At 40.3% G+C, this 17,460-nt stretch overlaps 1 protein-coding gene across 4 annotated transcripts in view; it reads left to right on the top strand.

Annotated features, from left to right (window-relative positions):
• The first annotated feature begins 3,175 nt into the window (after nucleotides 1–3,175).
• TUSC3 (tumor suppressor candidate 3) overlaps nucleotides 3,176–17,460 on the top strand; it is a 138,466-nt gene continuing 124,181 nt past the window's right edge. The window contains exon 1 of one of the 4 annotated variants that reach the window (XM_059049199.2): nucleotides 3,176–3,547. In XM_059049199.2, coding sequence (XP_058905182.1) covers nucleotides 3,410–3,547 — 138 coding nt within the window. In that variant the 5' untranslated portion in view covers nucleotides 3,176–3,409. The remainder of the gene's footprint in view (nucleotides 3,548–17,460) is intronic. The other 3 variants (XR_010838528.1, XM_067022750.1, XR_010838527.1) reach the window with 3 other exon arrangements.

The raw sequence follows: 17,460 nt of genomic DNA, 5'->3' as shown, positions 1-17,460 counted from the left end.
ATAGAACATTTCCATAATCAGAGAGTTGCATTCACAGCAGACATAGACATATGATTAAGCTACTTAGAAAATAATCTTTGGGTGCTGGGTATTTTTAAGTAAGAAAGATAAAGCAACACTGATCACTGAAAACATTCTGCACCCAATTCCAATGTGTGGCAGGATTTTTCCATAGCGCCAGGAATTCTCAAACACCACCCGGGTGTCCTACAGCTGAACTCAATTTTGGCACTATTTACCCCAGAGATAGGGGATAGCCTCAGATCTCACAAGTTAAGTCCTCAGCCCTACAAGACTACACACCTCCCTTCCTCTCTCCTCTCCCCCCCACCCCTCCTTAGACTCCAGACACAAACCCAGGTTAACACCTGTGCTTCTGACTGATAGTCCATAAATTGGAAGTTCCAATGACTGGGGTTCTATTAATTTGCTAGAGTGGCTCAGAGAATCAGGGAAACATTTTACTTATTAGGCTATTGGTTTGTTATAAAAGGATGTAACTCAGGATCAGCCACATAGAAGAGATGCCTAGAGAAATGTATGAGATAAATGCTGCAGAGCTTCCATGCTATCTCCAAGGGCCTCATTCTCCCCCCCCCACCCCAGGTCTCCACCTGTTCACCAACTCAGAAGCTCTCTGAACTCAAGCCTTCATTACATAGGCATGATTGATTAGATCACTGACCATCTGCGATTGATTCAACCTCCAGCCCCGTTCCCTGCTCTCCCCTCCCCAGAGGTCAGGTGTTGAGGCTGAAAGCTTCAACCCTTTCATTACTTCGTCAGTTCTCCAGGCAACTAGCACCATCCTTGGGTGCTTTCCAAATCTCACCTGATCAATGTTACAAAAGACACTTTTATCACTCTCATCACTTAGGAAATTCCAAGGGTTTTAGGAGCTCTGTGCCAGAAACAGGACAAATATGGTCTTCAAAAGGCTTTGATAACATCCCTCTGAAAGAGTAGGAAGACTAGATATCCTTTTGTGAATTTTAAAGCAAATATCTAAAAATTATCATCGTAAGTTTAAATAGCTGCAAAGAATAAAATTTCCAACAAGTTATAAATACTGACATTTAAAAAATAAGTCACAGCATTCTTTTAAATATTCCCAAAGTATGGAAATGATGGTCATGATTATCCATTACAAAACTAACAAACAAGAAGGAGCTCTTTTTTTTTTAACAGTTTAATATTTTATATTACAGTTTTACCCTCCTGAACTTGTATTTCCATTCTGTGGCCTCTAAGGATTTTAAATATGTGTTTTTCATAAAATTCTTTATTAAAAAGTAAGTTTTGTATTGAAATATAACACACACAAATACATCATAAGTTTCTGGCTCAATACATTTTTACGAAGAATATACACTCATCTAATAGCCAGCATTCAGATCAAGAAATAGGTTGTAAAATATTTTTAGCACCCCAGGGTTCTCTCTTGGGTCCTCTTCCACTGTCCTGACTTCTAATCTGGGATAATAAATATAATAACCAACAACGGCCAGATCATATATAAAAATAGAGCTTGGATCCACAACCTGCAGCAGCCTACCTAGGAAACCCACCCCTTATCTATCATAACCCAATAAGCCAGGCTGCTATAAGTTGGACTAGTAGGAAGTTAGATTGCTAGCTTTAATAACAATCTAGGAAACCAAACAATAACTTCTGTAATAATTGATCCTGAATGGCCAGGGCTTGATTAATAACTGACAGCTTCCCTAATTTTTGTCCCTGCGTCCAGCTTGAGACCAACTAGAGAAAGCTAAATATGTACCCCTAGACAGTCACATAGGTGCCCCCTTCTGGATAGCCCACCTACAGCTTCTCGCTGTAGCCTCCAGTCATAGCACAGCCAGTCATAGCACACCTGAAGCCTTCCTCTTTTTCTACTACTAATGTTTCCTACTTTTCTGCCTGCCTTTGAGTCTTTGCCCAAACTCAGGCGATGGCAGCTGACTCACTCGCTATTGCAAGCTCTGAATAAATTGCCTTTGCCTGTTCTCATTTGGTTGATCTGTATTTCTACAAATCCCAATATATTCGTTTTGTGTCTGGATCTTTATGCTGTAAAATTCATTCATATTATGTATAAGTGTCATTCGTTTGTTTCTATTGATATACAGTGTTACTATATCACAAATTATTTCTCTATTTTACTGTGATGGATATTTGGTCTTTTTCCAGCTTGGGGCTTTTATGTATAAAGCTGCTAGATAAACTGGTACATATCACGTGCTGACTATATGTTTATGTGGAACTTTTGGGTCTTGGGTAGGTGTATTTAGCTTTAGCACGTACTGCCAAACAGTTTTTCACGGTGGTTAAACCAATTTACTCTCCCACAGGCAGTATAATCTGATAGAATTTTATCCTAATATATATATTTTTTATGCTTGGAAGTCTTTTGTTGATTTTTTTATGCTTCAGAGTCATTCTATGCAGACAAAGAGTTGTATAACTTGAAATTTGATATGAACAAACTTCTGTGACCATGAGGCTATATTAAAATGTATGTTTTGCAATGAGTTATCATTAGTTATTAGTAGTACCCAATTGATCAAAATAACATGTGTTATGAATTTGAGAAAACAGTAATAAACAGGAAAAGCAAAATTGTATTGGGAAAACATTACTTGTAGAAATAATTACGTTTTTTAAAATTAGTTTATGCATCTGTGGATAAAAATTATTGCTAGAATGAGAATATTCGGCATCACTTTCTTCTTTTAGATTTTTGTTTTTGTTAAGTTTTAAGAAACTATGTTCACAATAAGTAGACAGGAATAACAGTCTGTTATCACAATATCACTCAGTTCTTTGAACTGTTGAGTAAAGATGTCCCGATGGGATCAGAGATTGCCATTAGCTAGAAGGGCCAAATCCTTACTAATTCCTCAAAGCTCTAATTCCTCAAAGAATTCCTCTAATTCCTCAAAGCTCTTCTCAATCATCGAAGAAGGCAATTATGTCTGTCTCTGGTTCCAGGTAAAGTGTTGGATAAACAGGAGTCTTGCATATTCCCGAGACCCGGTGCTGGTTTCAGTGGCAGGACAGCCTACGGTTCAGATCAGCGAGGTGGAAAACCGACCCCTCCGCGGCCGGGGTCTCGGGACGGAGTCCAGCCCAGACCGCAGCGCGGCGTGCACTGAAGCTCCGGCTCCCTCGCCACGCCCACTTCCTGCCCCTTCCCGGGCCTTTCCAGGTCTCCTCTACCAGTGAACCGGATGCTCCGTCAGTTTCCTCCTCGGCGTCCTCCGGCGCTTCCCGGCTCCCTGGCAAGGCCGCAGGCATCCACGGGGGGACGGTCAGGGGGCTCCCGGCGGCTGGCCTGGCAGGTGTAGGGCGCCGGTAGGAGCTGGGCGCACACGGTTACCGAGCGTGGAGGAGACACGTCCCTGCGGCGATGGGTGCCAGGGGCGCTCCTTCACGCCGGAGGCAGGCGGGGCGGCGACCGCGGTATCTGCCCACCGGGAGCTTTCCCTTTCTCCTCCTCCTGCTGCTTCTCTGCATCCAGCTCGGTGGAGGACAGAAGAAAAAGGAGGTAGAATGAATCCTCTGGGCATTCCCGGGAGGGCCAGGACGGGTCCGGGCAGGCGGGCCGCGTTGCTAGGCAGCCGGGCCGCCGGGTGTGGGCGATGGCTGTTTTGGGGAGCGGTTGGGAGGCCTTTGCGCGAGTCCTTTGGGCTCCATAGTTTCAAAAGTGGGGTTGCCCAGTGCTTTCTCAAAAAACAACGAAGCATCGTCTTTTGTGCGCCTGGCACCTCACACCTTTAAGATACGGAGCGTTTTTGACCCTTACTTGAAGGCAGAGTTTCGGGGCCGTCGAGTCAGTAAAAAATAGTGTGTTGGATGTGAAAACACCCTTTAGGAGTGTTTCAAACCTGTAGGAACGAGTTGTCCCTTGTGTTCATTACCCTGCTCCCTTCGTTATCCGTTTCACGAGGCAACAGAGCATATTGAGACCGTGTTTAAAGTTATTCTGTATTTTATATACATTTTTAAAGCTGTATATTTTTCTTTATATTAAACTCAAGGTATAATTGTGCGAATAACCTCACATTTAGGTTGCGCAAATTTATTTGAAATTCAGATCACCTGATTTCAATCTTAGTCCTATAGTAACTGACGAGGACGCGGATTGAAGTAACTGACCGTATTTAAAGTAGTTGTAGAGTTATTTGTGAATTTCACTTATCCATCTCTACCTTGGATGGTTGATCTAGTGGGATTAGAAAAAAATTATTTTGGAAATGTGAGTAAAGTTTCTAATTGTACGTCATTTTAGTGAGTGTCTCTCCATATTAGTTGCAAATAGTTTTTCCTGGTGAAGTTTTATTTACACACACGTGGCTCTAATTCGGGTTTCAAATATTACCGCAACTTTCTTGACAGCTGGGTGGAGAGAGTGAAAAAACAGCCTCACACACAAGTAGCTCTGATTCTCTTTTCTCTTTACTCCTTGCCTGAAACAACTCTGAACTCAGTATTTTCCCTTTAACTTTTTTATTTTAACTTTTTTTTTTTACTTTAACATAAAAATAGGCCTTAGTGAAATTCTTGGTGGTGTTATAGTAAGAGGTTTGGTGAAGAACGACTGTTAAATTAAGACTGTATTTACAAATATAACGATTTTTTGGCCTAGCATTTGGTATTTATATACATTTCTTAGATGTCATAGTTTTTCTCTTTAAAAATTTTTTATCTTATAACCTTGCCACCATATTTAAAATTTATTTATTTTTTTATTTTTAAATTTAATTTTATTTATTTTTCTACAGCAGGTCCTTATTAGTCATCAGTTTTATACACATCAGTGTGTACATGTCAATCCCAATCTCCCAATTCATCACACCACTATCCCCACCTGCCGCTGCTTCCCCCCTTGGTGCCCATACATTTGTTCTCTACATCTGTGTCTCAATTTCTGCCTTGCAAACTGGTTCATCTGTACCATTTTTCTAGGTTCCAATATATGAGTTAATATACGATATTAGTTTTTCTTTTTCTGACTTACTTCACTCTGTATGACAGTCTCTAGGTCCATCCACATCTCTACAAATGACCCAGTTTCATTCCTTTTTATGGCTGAATAATATTGCATTGTATATATGTACCACATCTTCTTTATCCATTCGTCTGTCAATGGACATTTAGGTTGCTTCCATGACCTGGCTTTGTAAATAGTGCTGCAGTGAACACTGGGGTGCGTGTGTCTTTTTGAATTATGGTTTTCTGTGGGTATATGCCCAGTAGTGGGATTGCTGGGTCATATGGTAATTCTATTTTTAGTTTTTTAAGGAACTTCCATACTGATCTCCATAGTGGGTGTATCGATTTGCATTCCCACCAACAGTGCAAGAGAGTTCCCTTTTCTCCACACCCTCTCCAACATTTGTTGTTTGTAGATTTTCTGATGATGGCCATTCTGACCAGTGTGAGGTGATACCTCATTGTAGTTTTGATTTGCATTTCTCTAATAATTAGTGATATTGATCAGCTTTTCATGTGCCTCTTGGCCATCTGTATGTCATCTTTGGAGAAATGTCTATTTAGGTCTTCTGCCCATTTTTGGATTGGGTTGTTTTTTTAATATTGAGCTGCATGAGCTGTTTATATATTTTGGAGATTAATCCTTTGTCCGTTGATTCATTTGCAAATATTTTCTCCCATTCTGAGGGTTGTCTTTTCATCTTGTTTATAGTTTCGTTCACTGTGCAAAAGCTTTTAAGTTTTATTAGGTCCCATTTGTTTATTTTTGTGTTTATTTCCATTACTCTAGGAAGTGGGTCAAAAAAAGATCTTACTGTGATTTATATTGAAGAGTGTTCTTCCTATGTTTTCCTCTACGAGTTTTATAGTGTCCGGTCTTACATTTAGGTCTTTAATCCATTTTGAGGTTATTTTTGTTTTGTTTTGTTTTTTTTGCGTTACGTGGGCCTCTCACTGTTGTGGCCTCTCCCGTTGTGGAGCACAGGCTCCGGACGCGCAGGCTCAGCGGCCATGGCTCACGGGCCCAGCCGCTCCACAGCACGTGGGATCTTCCCGGACCGGGGCACGAACCCGCGTCCCCTGCATCGGCAGGCGGACTCGCAACCACTGCGCCACCAGGGAAGCCCAATCAGCTTCATTTAGAATTGTTTTAATCTCTAATGACCTCTTTAATAGTATAAAAAGGGCTCAAATTCTGTAATGATTTCCAGTGGACTTAATGACTTCACTGTCAATCAAAAGCAGCTACCGTCAGCCCTTCACATCCAGGGGTCTTGTACCCGCAGACAGAGGGGGCTGACTGTACCACACCATTTTGTAGCATGAGGGACTCGAGCGGTTTCAGATTTTGGTATCTGCTGGGGTCCTGGAAGCAATCCCCCTTGGATACTGAAGGACAGCTATAATATAATAGTTTATACTTTCTGCAAAGAAAATGATTAGCGAATAGGCTACAACATTAGCGGCTCATAAATATTTTTTAGGAGAGAAGTAGTGTTATTATTTGCCTCTGAGATAACTTCTTTAAGCACACTTTACACTGCGATGTATATTTGCAGTTACTCTTGAGTGGCACAGCCTTGAAATAGACTTTAGTGTCTTAGCAAATGATAGGGAGAGGATGGAGGTAAGCGATGGATTTTGATGTTACCTTTAAGCAGAGAACTTAGGTGGAAGAAATAGTTTGTAAATATGTGAACACAACTTTAAGAAATGCATAGTAATTATAATTTGATATATATACACATATACACCTGTCATGCTGATATCAGGCAGTTACGTCAGCTAAGTTAGATTTTGTGTACAGTAACTCCTTGAAGAGTAATTGGAAATGACAGGTCTTACTTAAAATGGCCAAAACTGCTTGTCAATAACTTTGAGACTTAGCCTGCCGCAGTTTCATGGATAATGGCAGAAGGCACGGGATTCCTGGGTCACAGGTGGACAGTTTATTACAGTAATAGAATTGCCAGAGTGTCAGCGTTGGTGCTGGTGACACAGGCCAGCTGACACCTGCGAATGTAGTGAATTTCAGAGCAGGAGAGGACCCTGAGCTCACGGAACCCAAAGCTTTCATGATGGGCAGTAAACGTATTTGGCTTCAGCCTTGGAGTCGCTATCTTTATTAAATTGGAAAGTAAACAAACCTGATCTTTTTTCTAGAAGGGACAGTGTCTAGCAGAGCTGTGTGCTATACAAACATCCTTGAAAAGATAGCCTAGAACAAAGTCAGTCAGTACTTGTCCTTGCAAGTTATGTAGAAACCGTGACGAACCGTCTACCTACGCAAGGGATCTAACCTGGGTCAAAAGGGAACACTTCAGGATATTTTCCTCCACATACACAAAACACCAGCATGTTCAGCCCCTTCTATGTGTGTTCTCTTCTATGTGGAAGACACAGGGAAAGGGAAAGGGCAGAAACATGAAACTTGAGCCACAGATTCATCAGCTATTTGTTAACTGTTTTGGGCTGCATTTACTTGTGCATATTCTCTTTAGCCTTAAATAGTCAGTGAGTTTGGATGAGCGCGATCAGTATGCCTGTGACTACCTTTGTAGTGCCCGGGTTTGTTTGGTGTATTAGACCACGTAATGATTGCCTCTTTCCATAAGACTCCCACCTGGAGCATCATGCTAATTTCACCAAGATAGAAGATATTTACCTTTGGTTAAGTATAGGAGTAACTCTTCTGCTAGATCATGAACAAATGTAACACTGTGTGCATGCGTATGTGTGGACCAAATAGGTAATATTTAGGTCAGTCTCTATCCAGTTTTCATTCTGTCCGTTGGCAAGACTTCTGCAGCTTTTCAAATTGAGCATAAGAACCTGCTGTATAAAAAAATAAAATAAAATTCAAAAAAGAAAAAAAATTGAGCATACCTACAAGGGAACTCTCAATCCTTTCCTCTGGTCCATCTGTTTTCTCATTGCTGTCAACAGTGCTGTTTTATGGGGAACAAATTTTAACCTTTTTTTTTTTTTTTTTCCACGGTACGTGGGCCTCTCACTGTTGCGGTGTTTCCTGTTGCGGAGCACAGGCTCCGGACGCGCAGGCCTAGCGGCCATGGCTCACGGGCCCAGCCGCTCCGCGGCATGTGGGATCTTCCCGGACCGGGGCACGAACCCGCGTCCCCTGCATCGGCAGGCGGACTCTCAACCACTGCGCCACCAGGGAAGCCCAAGCTTATTTTTTTTTAAGTAATCACTTGCCATATATAATACTATATCTTTGTACCTCTTATGTTTTGCACGTTGTACACAGAGAGGCTGACTTCATATAATTTCTTGCAGAGTCATGCATAGATTTAAAGAGAGCATCTTGCAAAAATGTGATTCCTCTATTATACATAGATATGTAAAACATAAATATTTAGTTTTAATAGTAAAATTTCAAATATATTATTTAGAAAAATAGACAGTATTTTTTTCATAGTAATTGATATCTGTCTGTCTCTCTACCTGCTTGCCTGATTGTCTCTCTGTTTAATGTCAGAAGGAAAAAGGTCAGTGTCAACAGTGAGCTTATGTTACAGAGTGTTTCACAATCTGTGATAAAAGTCCTAACTTAGAAGTATAGCATCCTGAAGCCATTAATGAATTGAAAAAAGTTAAGAATAAAAGGAAGTCTTTACTAACATTTATTGTTATTACATTTTTGGTTGCTCATATGAAGACACCTAACTAGTTTGACGTCTGGAAGTGAAAAGGAAATTTTCTTTCCCCTGTATGTTACTATGAGAACGCAACCATCTTTAATGAAAAGGGGCACTTGAGTATAGGTTAGATAAATTGTGGAACTGATTTTATTAAATGGAACTGTTTATTTTAGATGTGTATTTTTAGAGATGGCTTAATATTGCTGTCAATATGATTTGACTCAACTTTTGGGGAAATATTGTGGTTCAGTGTCTTCTCTACTTGGAAATAAAGCAAACCATTGGAAAGTTAGTTCATATGATTTTTGTGGTAAAACTTAAGGTACAAGATTGATTACAAATTGTAAGATCTGCTTACTATTCATATTAAATATTAAATTTAATGAGATACCGTCCTATAATTTAGTGAATTTAACAAACTTGGGAGTTGGAAATAGGCTTATTTCAGGAAATGAAAAAAACATAACAGGAGAGTCTATAGAGGATAGAATGCCAGGCATTTCACCTAAATTGTTTATAATCATCACAGTATCTTGGTGATTGTGAGAGTTTCCTTTGCCTTACCTTTGCCTTTGTTAACAGTATACTTTGGTTTTATTTAAGTAGTAGGAGGAATTGGGACTATCCCAAGCCCCAAGCAATCATTTGTATTAGTCAAAGATTATCATGATTATCCAGTACCCTGCAAATTATTGGTTTAGGAGTGAGCACATGATACGATTATGTGGGGCTTTTAGAAGTTTCCTCCTTCTTCATAAAGGACCCAAAGTGGGGTAATTCTTTCTTCCTGTCTTTGGATATATGTATGAGAGTGTGATGCTTGCATTGTTGAACGCATCTTGTAATCACAAAAAGTACAAGCCTGAGGGCAAAACCAGTAAGTTTATGCTGGCAGAGTAGAAGATTGGGAAGAACATGGGTACTTGATGGCATGACTTAACTAGCCTTGTAAATGCTTCAACTCTGGACTCCTTGTTATATGAGTTAATAAGCTTTCTTATTGTTTAAGACATTTCAAATTGAATTTCTGATTTTTTTGTATTTGAAAGCGTTCTACGGAGGAAGGTCCTCTTGGATTAAGGGTTTTACCCATGACTGTACAACTTGTAAGCTTACAGCCTTACCCCAAAGAACTCTTTCTACATTCTGTTTTAGTAACCGGACCCTCTTTGTGAATTAGTTATTAAATATTAGTGGAGGACCATGTAAGCATGTGTAGCCGTCCGCAGTCTTTGAATATCAGTTGTCAGTATTAGAAGAAGTTTGTATACGTTTCGCTGTCATTGAAGTGAATTTTCATGTTCCTCTTATTAAAATAACTTTGTTTTTAGTGTATGAATTGAAATTCTCTATTCAAAAGTTATGTCCAAAACGTTGTAGGAAAGAAATTGGGCATAAATTTATTATGTACTTTAAAAACTATTAGCCCAAGGACAGAGTGGAAGAGAGTAAGTATGCCCAAGATATATTTGCCGTATGCTGTTTTCTATTTGAATGTTTTTAAGAAATACTTATTCCTTTTGCTTTTGTGTATGTAATAGATTGATACGTAGTTTCATTTTAAAGACACGCGAAATAAAATTCAGGAAGATACTTTATTTTTAAAATGATCATGTTTTAATAATGTACTTTAGTTAACATCTGACTTAAGATTAAGCAAAAGAAAAACTGGGACCTTCCTCAAAGATCAGGCTTTGTGCAATGCTGATTGGTTCATGTTTTTTTAGAGTGGAAGCTTTCAAAGGGACTAAAAGATTTTTCTCATACTCATGAAGGTGGAGTGGCTTTGCTGTGTCTTGCTCTTGTTTCCTGTGCATTTTTCCTCTTGGAGCCTCTATGGGGAGAAAGAGTGGCTGAGTCAAGGTGTAACACCATCATCATGGCACTCATTCAGCATAGCTTCCTGCGGAGAGCAGTGTGAGACACAGGCTTTGATGTTGGCGCCTATTCCAAATCCTAAAGCGGATAGTAACTGGCGCGCGCGTGCGTGCGTGCGTGCGTGTGTGTGCGTGCGTGTGTGGTGTTTAAACACTGCGTTATAGAATGATAGAGCAGGAAAGTCAGATTTCAGGCTAAGTAACAAAGCTGGGACTAGGAGGGAGTTTTCCTGCTTCCAGAGTTGCTATTTCTGCATCCCCAAGCTCAGTGATGCTGTCTTATCTCTGCCCCTCCCCCTTTATTACTTTAAGTGTACTCTCATTTCCTCTGTCTTTTCATGGCTGATCTTTTCTGAACTTCTTCATGGGTACTTGTTTTGTAAACTTCAAAATGATTACCGGTTTGGCTGCTCTAAAACGAACCTATTAATACTGCTTAGACTTGACCCCTTTGAGAACATACTTTATAAAATTAGGCCATCTGTTTCTTTATGAAGCTGTTTAAATAAATGAAATTAGTCTAAGGGAAGCCTAAGTCACAAGAGTCAGAACGCTGTAACCTCCATGGATGAGGAGAGTATAAGTTTCTGTTCCATCTGTCTTCCCCAAATAGTGCCTCCTACAGTCCCTAACGCTAAGGAAAGCCTTGTCATACATCTCTTTGCCAGAGCCAGAAATCCGGGCACATTCACTTAGTTTCACACGTTTACTCAGTCGTGACTTTCTTCAACACCCCTTCCTTCACCCCAGCTGAAGACGTCCTCTGGGACTTGCTAGCCAATGCTGTCTTGGGGGGTACTCTTTACACGGCTCCAGGATGCAATCCAGTGTTCTTTGCATGCTCTTGAGTGCTTTTCCCGAGTGAGCCTTTGTCTGACTCTCCTGTTTTCTATCTCACCACTGTTACATGCTTCCTTCCAGTGTTAACTTAAGCAGGGTACCCCTTCTTCCCCGTTTTGGATCAGGAATTCCTACCCTGTGCTCAGATAGATAGATGTCTGTGCTTATTCTGTATGGCACTTAAGTGAATTATTGCCTATTGTCTGTCGTTACTGTTGTTCTACAAGCCCTTTGAGGAGAAGGGTTGTGGGTTTATTTTTCTATCTGTATTTCCATATTCAAGCATAGTGCCTTGTACTTGGTAAATGCTTAGTAAAGTTACTTTGGTCGAGATACTTAATCTCTCTAAGCTTCAATTTCCTTATCTGTAAAGTGGAGATAGTTTGTTAGTCCCTACTATAGAGTTGTGAGATAATCCTCTAACGTATACTTGGCATAGTGCCTGGAACATAGTAAGTGCTTAAGGAACGTTAGCTTTGATGCTGATATTGGTGAATGACTGCAGGATGTTCTGTGGTTTGTTTTATGTTTCCAAAGTGAATTTTCATGAGTAGCTTAAGTTGATTTGGCATTACAAAAGAAACTTTTAAAGGCATTTGATATGCATAATTTTTCATGAATACTTAATTTTCCTGTGTGACAGATTCTGCTACTAAATTGGCTCTTGAGAAAATGTCATCTTTCCTCTCTTCAAATGATTAAAGATTTGGCAGTAACCATTTGATCATGGCTACTTTTCCTATTTGACTTCTTACAGCATTTGACACGTGCTCAGTGTAGCCCTGTTTGGGTTTAACCTATTTGCAGTCCTTTGGACCTCTTGGAACTAGAGGTCTATTTCTCTCCCCAGGTTTGTGAAGTTTTCAGCTATTATTGCGTTAAATATACTTTCTGTCTCTTTTTCTTTCTCTTCTCTTTCTGGAATTCCCATAATGCAAACATTGTTCCTTTCATTGTGTCCCATAATTCCTATAGGCTTTCTTCACTTAAAAATTTTTTTTTTCTTTTTGTTTTTCTGACTGGATAATTTCAATTGTCCTATCTTCCAGGTCACTGATTCTTTCTTTTCCATTGTTGAGTCTGGTTTTGAAACTCTCTATTGAATTCTTCTGATCAGTTATTGTATTTTTGTACTTTAGGTTTTCTGTTTGGGTTTTTTTTTAAATTTCTGTTTATTCTACTTCTTGTTTTGTTGATGCATTGTGTTCCTAATTTCATTTAGTTGTCTGTCTGCATGTTCTTGTAGGTCACTAAACTTCTTTAAGAGGTTTGTCTGACAGTTCATAGATCTGCATTTTTTTAGTAACCATTATTAGAGCTTTATTAGTTTCCTTTGGTGGTGTCATATTTACCTGATTTTTCATGATCCTTGATTCCCTACATTGGTATCTGCACATTTGAGTAAGTGGTCTCCTTTTCCAGACTTTGCACGTTTGCTTTGACAGATATAGTACTTCACCAGTCAGCTCAATTTGGGTTTCTGGATCCCACAACTCCTCCAGAGGTACTTTTGCTTTTGGATGGATGCTGAATTTTTGTTGTTTAGGGGAGGGAAGAATAAAAATGAGGGCTGACTTATGCTGACATCACTCCTATTTCCTTTTTTCCAAAAGCTCACCACCCTTGACTTTTGTGACTTGACCCTTACATGGCTTTATACCAGAATGATGGATAGCATAGATTATTAGAACACCACTATCACCTCTACTATTTTTTTTGCTATTGATTTTATTTTTTATTTTTTTAAATTTATTTGTTTTATTTATTTACTTTTGGCTGCACTGGATCTTCTTTGTGGTGCATGGGCTTCTCATTGCAGTGCCTTCTCTTGTTGCAGAGCACAGGCTGTAGGCATGCGGGCTCTAGAGCACAGGCTCAGTAGTTGTGGTCCTTGGGCTTAGTTGCTCCGCGGCATGTGGGATCTTCGCAGACCAGGGCTTGAACCCTTGTCCCCTGCATTGGCAGGCGGAGTCTTAACTACTATACCACCAAGGAAGCCCTTTGCTATTGATTTCACTTGTCACTTTTCTTTGGCGTTTAATGAAGCCTGTGACACTCTGTATAATTTGGTTTGGTCATTTGCTTTCTCATTGTCTTTTTTCTTATTTTACTGTTTGGTAGTCTTATAGAATGGAATTAGAATGAGAAACTTTACAAAATGTTAAGAGTTTTATAAAAGTTAGTTCTCAAAAATGATACGTTGGTTCCAGTTTCTTTGATATAAACTCTGGGCTCTTGGGCAAGGCACTTAACCTTTTGAAGCATCAGTTTGTTCAACTGTAAAATGAGAACATTGAACAAGATCATGATGTCTGAATCTGGGGAAAATAGGGAAAGTTTCCCATTGGCTGTCTGAAATTATAAACGTTTTTCATTTATGGCATAAATGGATTTTTCTGGCATGAGCATCTGTAACGTATATTAGATTTTTAAAAAGTTAAAAACTATTGGATTACATGTTTGCTTAGATCCTTTCTAGATGGTATGATTATATGAAATATGGTAGTAGAATGATGTATGGTAGTTTCTCTATATCAGAGGTATTTTTATGTCTTAGAGGTTGAATCTTAGTAATAGTTCTGCTCTTATTTGATTACAATGTCCTTATCATGAAGAAGCTTAACTAATACTAGTTTTCAACAATTTGAGTTATATGATCCACAGAGGATAACTAAAACTGATAGTGGCCGAGCTATTTCAGTTCTTTTTATTTGCCTATCCGATAGCATCAGATTTATACTTGCCTTATATTTGCCTGTTTCAAATATGTAATCTACAAAGCCACAAATTAAAACAATAAGCTATATTTGTACATTGCTGTAGTATTCAAAATACAGCATAAGTGCTATATCTGCAGTAATTCATATCGATAAGAAAACTTAGAAAAGTAGTAATTTGTCTAAGTACAATCATTAGCACTAGCCTCTAATGTTCAAGATACATATTAGCAGAATAAAAGGAACCTATTTCATTATCTAAGAAAGGAATTGGTGAGGGAAATAGGGTGTTGTTTTCCTTTTCTTCGTATCCCTTTTCTTTGTAAAGCTACTTTTGTAAAGTTCAGTTAGGTTAGCCCTATGGCATTTTCTATACAGATTGCAGTCCTTTGGTTTATGTATTTTCACAGGATTCCATCATGTCGTGGTAAGTAGATGATCCCAGGGACCTTTCTGTATTGTTTTCCTGATTTGTTACTAAAATCTAAACTTCTTTAGTGTGAGAAGTTCCTAGTCTTACTTGTCTGTGTCATCATAATCATAACAGAAGCCCAAAGTAGATGAGTCTTTTATGTTTTATGATTGTTTGTCTGCTTATTGGTTTCTTAATACGTTGTACATGTTTTTCATATTACGTCCATTTTGATTGTTTTAAATAGAAATAATAATATTGAAATAAATGATAGAAAATAAGTGTATTTGAGTGTCATCTTCCTAAAATACAGCACGTTCCTGAATAAAGGGCCATGCCACTGACATTCCTCTAAAATGTGGTCTACCGTTCCTTTTTTCCAACATACATTTGTTGATGAACACTACATGTCAGACACCATACTGGATTTTGGAGGTAAAGTGGCGAACAAGACAGCCACTGTCCTGATGCATCCTATAACTCATAATCCTGTAGGAGGTTCAGATAGGAAAACAGGCAATTATAGTATGGGGTGAGAAATGCGTAAACTGGGAACTGTTGGGTGCCGTGGTGTTACGTTAGCACATTGGGGTCAGCTGAAAACTGAAGATACACACAGGAAATGGCTTAGTGAAGGGAGAAGTATCCTAAGAAGAAGAAATAGTACTAGTAAAGGTCAAGAAGTATGAAAAAACACAACAAATTCAGGGAACTCAAAGTAGTTCGACATGGCTCGGCTTAGAATGCACAGGGTGGGGGAGTGGCAGGGTTGAGGCTGGAATGGAAGCCAGGGTCAAATCCCAAAGGACCTTGCAAGCCATGTTAGAGTCTAGACTTGACCTTGAAGTCAGTGGGAGGAGCGGAAGGGTTTTGTCTTGGACGTGAGGATGAGGTTTATATTTAGGAGGGTTGCTCTGGCCCTGCTGTGGAAACTAGCTTAGGTGGGGATGCGAAGTTGGAGGAAGGGCAGCAGTCTGCCCAAGAGGCTGCGGCCGAGCTGGATGTGAGAGGCAGTGATGACTTGTCGAAGGTTGTGGCAGTGAGAATGCAGAACGATCACTGGATCTTTGAGTTCTGGGAGCCAGATGGGGCAGTTCTTGGTGGTTGATTGTGTGTGGGATGAGGGAAAAGGAGGTAAGAATAACGACTACATTTCTTGGTAAAAAGGGAAATTCTATTTACTGAAATGGGAAACAGGAGAAGGAAGAGCTGTTGGAAGGAAGATAACACGTTCACTTCTAAGGATGCGCGCGATGCCTGTGTGAAATCTAAACAGGTGTTTGAGAGGCAGTGGAATGTCTGGATACGGACCTATGGTCTGGGCTGAAGATGAAATGGATTTGGAAATCATTAGCATCAGTGGGAATTGAGTTTTTGGTGGTGGTTCAAAATCCCCGCGCCAGAGCATACAGAGTGAAAAGGAAGAGCAAATGCAGACCCTCAGGGATGGCAGTATTTCACTGTCCTTCAGAAGGCAAGTTTGCAAAAGAGACCAAGACTGCGCTGCTGGAGAGCTAGGCAGAAACCCAGCAGATTGTGGATGTCACAGAGGAGAGGAGTGTTTCAACAAGACAGAGGTCAACAGAGACGAATGGTGACAGGCTAAACGGAAACTGTAAAGAGTCCTTCGGATTTAGGCAGAGCAGTCTACCTGTAGTGCTAGGATGCGAACTAGAAGGGAGTGAGTGGGTCAGTGAATGAGTGGGTCATGAGGAAGTAGACACAGCCAACTCTTCTTATGAAGCACTTTTGCTGCGAGCGGGTGGAGAGTTAAGTGAGTGGTAGCTGGAGAAGAGGTTGACATGGAGAGGGAAGAGAACTGAAGCAGAGCCAGGTGGCTGAGAGGGCGGGAGCACGGAGTGGGAAGCGGAGAGCATCAGGTGGAATCAGCTTCCTACAGGAATGTGGTGGCAGTTCTCAGCGCCGTTCACAGGTAGTTTTGGGTTTTCTTCCATGCGTGTGATGGCATTGCACTTTCCCACTCTTGTGAACTCAGGCATGGCCCCAAGACTGACTTTGGCCCGTGAGTTGTGAGCAGATGTGTCACATGTCAGTTCTAGGCAGCAGCTCCGAGGGTCATTACATGCTTTGCCATTGTCTTTTTCCCTCTGGCACAGTGACTGGGAACGTTTGACGCGGTGGGTGCTGTATCAGCCTGGGTCCTCGAGTGAATAGGATGCGCAGAGTCTCCCTGCCAACCCATAAGTTGGAGAAATCCACCTTTATTTTTTTAAATACTGAGAGCTGGAGCTGTTAGTGCTCTGTAATTTAAGCCCTTTGGATTGTTCCAAGGAGTATTGACATCTCTTACCTTTCAGTGGGAGAAATGGATAAACGAAGCGGGTGCAGTTGCAGGCACATTTGTTGGCAGAGATTGATGTTTTCTCTGTGAAACGGAAGGTAAGCTAAGCAGGAGGACGAAGCTGGTAGGGCGGGGAGGTCTAGAACAGTGAACACAGTCTTCAGTAGCTAGAAGAGGTATTAGGTCATTTGCCTAGAATTACCCATTCTAAATAGCTAGAATAGGTAATTTTACTCAGAAAACACAGAGGCACTGTTATTATAAATACAAAGATGGTTTGTGAATGCATTAGTTTTCTATTAATGCATAGTAAATTATTGCAAATTTAGTGACTAAAAATAACACTCATTTTTTTAATGTCATAGTTTCTACAGGTCAGAAGTCTGGGTTCTCTGTTCGGGGCTCACAGGTGTGGCTGAAGTTCAGGTGTGGCTGGGCTGCATTCTCATTTGGAGCTCTAGATCCTCTTTTTAGCTCACTCAGGTTGTTGGCAGAATTCAGTTCCTGGCAGTTTTAAGGACCCAGTTGTGTGTTTTCTTGCTGGCTGTGTTCTCTCGGCTCTTCAAGGCCACCCTCAGGTCCTAGCTGTGTGGCTCTCTCCATGGTCAGTTTAAAACATGGCTGTTTGCTTTCTTCCAGGCCAGTAGGCTCATGT

Source organism: Kogia breviceps, chromosome 20 (assembly GCF_026419965.1).
Source record: "Kogia breviceps isolate mKogBre1 chromosome 20, mKogBre1 haplotype 1, whole genome shotgun sequence".
Lineage (NCBI taxonomy): Eukaryota > Metazoa > Chordata > Mammalia > Artiodactyla > Physeteridae > Kogia > Kogia breviceps.
This window is presented reverse-complemented; position numbering and strand designations above follow the sequence as displayed.